This window comes from Solanum pennellii, chromosome 3 (assembly GCF_001406875.1).
Source record: "Solanum pennellii chromosome 3, SPENNV200".
NCBI lineage: Eukaryota > Viridiplantae > Streptophyta > Magnoliopsida > Solanales > Solanaceae > Solanum > Solanum pennellii.
This window is the reverse complement of record NC_028639.1, coordinates 28,576,840-28,579,913: the sequence shown is the minus strand read 5'-3', so window position 1 is coordinate 28,579,913 and position 3,074 is coordinate 28,576,840. Positions and strand designations below refer to the sequence as shown.

Sequence of the window (3,074 nt, the reverse complement as noted above, 5' to 3'; positions counted from 1 at the left end):
TTAGTTCATCAAGCCTTCTTTTATACCAAGGCATCATCATTAACAAAGTAAAATTTAGAGTTCAAGATTCAATAGTCTCATCATGCTAGTTCCATCACATTTATATATATAAAATCACATCATGCATGCACACACTTAAGCATATAGAAGGCTTTATAATACTACCCAACACATATCATTCGCTATTAAGAGTTTACTACGAATAGCATAAACCATAACCTACCTCCACCGAAGAATTGTGATCAAGCAATCTACTTCTCCAAATCCTTGTTGTCTTTTCGTTCGTTTCTCTCTCTCGCTCGTTCACTTTCTTTTTCTGTCTCTCTTTGTTCTTTCTATTTTTCTTATTCAAACCCTCTTTCTTTTACCCTAATTAGCATATAATTAAGTATAAAAGATGGCGATAATAACCCACTAATTAACTCAAGGTTACCTCTTTTAACCCCCAAGTAATTAGACTTATTAACATTAACCCACTAACTTTATAATTAAAGCACGAATAGTCCAAAACGCCCCTTAAATTACTTAAAAGAAATCCGACCCAGCCTGGGATTTACGCACCCTGTGACGGCCCGTCGCGTCTGCGACGGTCCGTCCTGCTGCTCGGTCACAGAGTTCAGAGACTCAATTCCACTAAAGGGTCTGTGACGGTCCGTCGTGCCCACGACGGTCTGTCCTGCCATTCCGTTACGAAGTTCAGAGAGTCGATTTCAGTACCCAAATTTCAGAATTCTAAATGTTCTGGAACGAGACCCCCTCGACGGCCCTGTCGTGCCCATGACGGTCCGTCGTGGGTTCCGTCGAGTCAGACAGTTTTTCCAGAATTAAAATTTGCTGCTTAAAACGACTAAACAGGTCGTTACAGGATAATGTAACATTCCGAATAAATTTCATGTCTAGTGAAGAGACCAATAAGTCAATAAGAATGCGTATTGAGGATACATAGGCATTTCAATTCCCAATATTGAGAAATATTGGGCATCGTATAGAAAATTTGCTAAGGGGTATTAGACAATTTCAATATAATACCCAAATAAGCAAAATATTGGGCATATTAGAAAATATTGGCTTAAAAGGTGTTATCCAATTTTTCAAAGTATTAATGAGCTTGTTTAATAAATGTACCTCCAAAGAAGACCCTAAGCTAAATTTTTTGACTTTATATTACACACAATATGTACTAGGCATCCAAGTGTCAAGCCTAGTGCCAAGCACATGACCATTTAAAATGATCATGCAAATTAAGCAGTGCCCAAGGATATGGTGAGGGTCCTTGGGACAATAAGTAAAAATTCCCAAATGAACCATAAATAATAGTTAGTTAGGAAAGTGCATCTAACCCATGTGCAAGCACATGTGCAAAACATGTGAAGAAGCTGCCAAAGGAGGGGACCACCCTAGCCGAATTCGGTTAGGGTAGTTATGGGGGAAAACGTGCACAAGGGACCACTTCATGTGGAGCATAACCTCCTTACCAATTTTAGACTCTAACCTACTGCCCCAAATATCTAACAAACCTAGGACTAACCGAAATGGACCTACTAGTGCACCCGACAACCTAGGACCAAAACCGTGTTGACACTAACCATGTACTAGTTGAAGAGACAAACTAGTACCTAACCTAGGATGGTCCAAAAGGTTAGTTATGGTCCTATAAACTAAGGGGTAATTTATTAATTCCCCTAGGTGACCTAATTAATTTATTTAGCAGATTAATTAATTAATTTAAAAGGGCTAAAACAAAACTACAAAGGAAATTTTCAGATTTTGGTTAATACAAGAAAGGGACAACCTAGTATCTAACCTAGGATGGTCTAAAGAGTTGGTTAAGGTCCTAAAAACATTGGGATACTTTAGTAAGTACCCTACGATACTTATTAAATTAATTTAGAAGCTTTTTTTTTTTTTTTTGAAAACCGAATAGGCAAAACACATGATATACTTCACACAGTAAACAATCCACAATACAGTAAACAAACAAAAACTGTTTCAAAGCACTCCAGATCATATGGAGAACCTCACATAGAACTAAACTACTTATGAATCATTAAGCAAACCAGTAGATCCTTCTTAGCTGGAAGCCACATGATGAGTACTGAACACCTTAGCGATCTTCTCTGTAGGTACCAATGGAAGATATGAAGCAACCTTGTATCCCTTCTCTGCTGTTTGCTGAACCATCACATTGTATTTCTCGGAATAGTAAGCAGCTGTTGGAACAACTGCTTGAGTAACTTTAGGAACAATGGGAAATTTGTTGAGAGAGAGCCAAGCTGATGCAGCATATTGCTCGGCCATTGGCTCGTATTTGGTGTAAAGTCCCTTAGCGGTGGGCTCATACTTGGCATAGACTGTTTTAGCAAGTCCTGATGCAGCTCCCATCACACCAGCACTTTTGACATCAGTTGCAACAGAGCGAGCAGCTGCAGGAGCTTGCTTGACCATAGGGGGGACACGAGTTTCAATCGTACGAACAGACTGATCAACCTTGCGGTCAACAAACTTGAGGACTTCGACGGGAACATCATGAAATTTATCATAAACAGGGCCAACCACGGTCTTGACGGTGCCTTCAACAGTCTGAACACCAGGCTTCAAGGGACCAGAATTCACTTTAGCGTAACCATACACCTTCACCACACATAGCGCCGCATGAATCATCGCCACTTGCAAGAATTCCAAATACTTCAATTTCTCTCCATCAATCTGAGCCATCTCGGCGGGTTAAAGGGTCAAAACCTAAATCACAAAGAAGTTTCAAGATTTCGGTTGAGACAAGAAAAAGACAACCTAGTATTTAACCTGGGATGGTCCAAAGGATTAGTTATGGCTATAACGACTTAAGGGTACTTTAATAATTACCTTAGGTTACTTAATTAATTAAATTATCCATTTAATTATTTAAATTAAAGGGGTCAAACCGATATTCTTATGCTAACCTAGTATAATGCAAGAAACATCCTAGTACTTAACCTAGGTTGGTCCAAAAGGGTTAATTTTGGTTCCAATGACTTACGGGTACTTTAGTACTTACCCTAGGTACCTAAATTAATTAAATTAAGGACATAATTAAT

At 38.8% G+C, this 3,074-nt stretch overlaps 1 protein-coding gene across 1 annotated transcript; it reads right to left on the bottom strand.

The window, feature by feature from the left end:
* Positions 1-1,921: 1,921 nt before the first annotated feature.
* LOC107012561 (stress-related protein-like) lies at positions 1,922-2,731 on the bottom strand. Its single transcript, XM_015212435.2, has one exon. The coding sequence runs from the start codon at positions 2,713-2,715 to the stop codon at positions 2,071-2,073; it is 645 nt and encodes a 214-aa protein (XP_015067921.1). The 5' UTR covers positions 2,716-2,731; the 3' UTR covers positions 1,922-2,070.
* Positions 2,732-3,074: the final 343 nt, after the last annotated feature.

What these genes read in the sequence shown, in the direction of transcription:
- LOC107012561 (XM_015212435.2), bottom strand. Translation starts at nt 2,715, where the DNA reads ATGGCTCAGATTGATGGAGAGAAATTGAAGTATTTGGAATTCTTGCAA.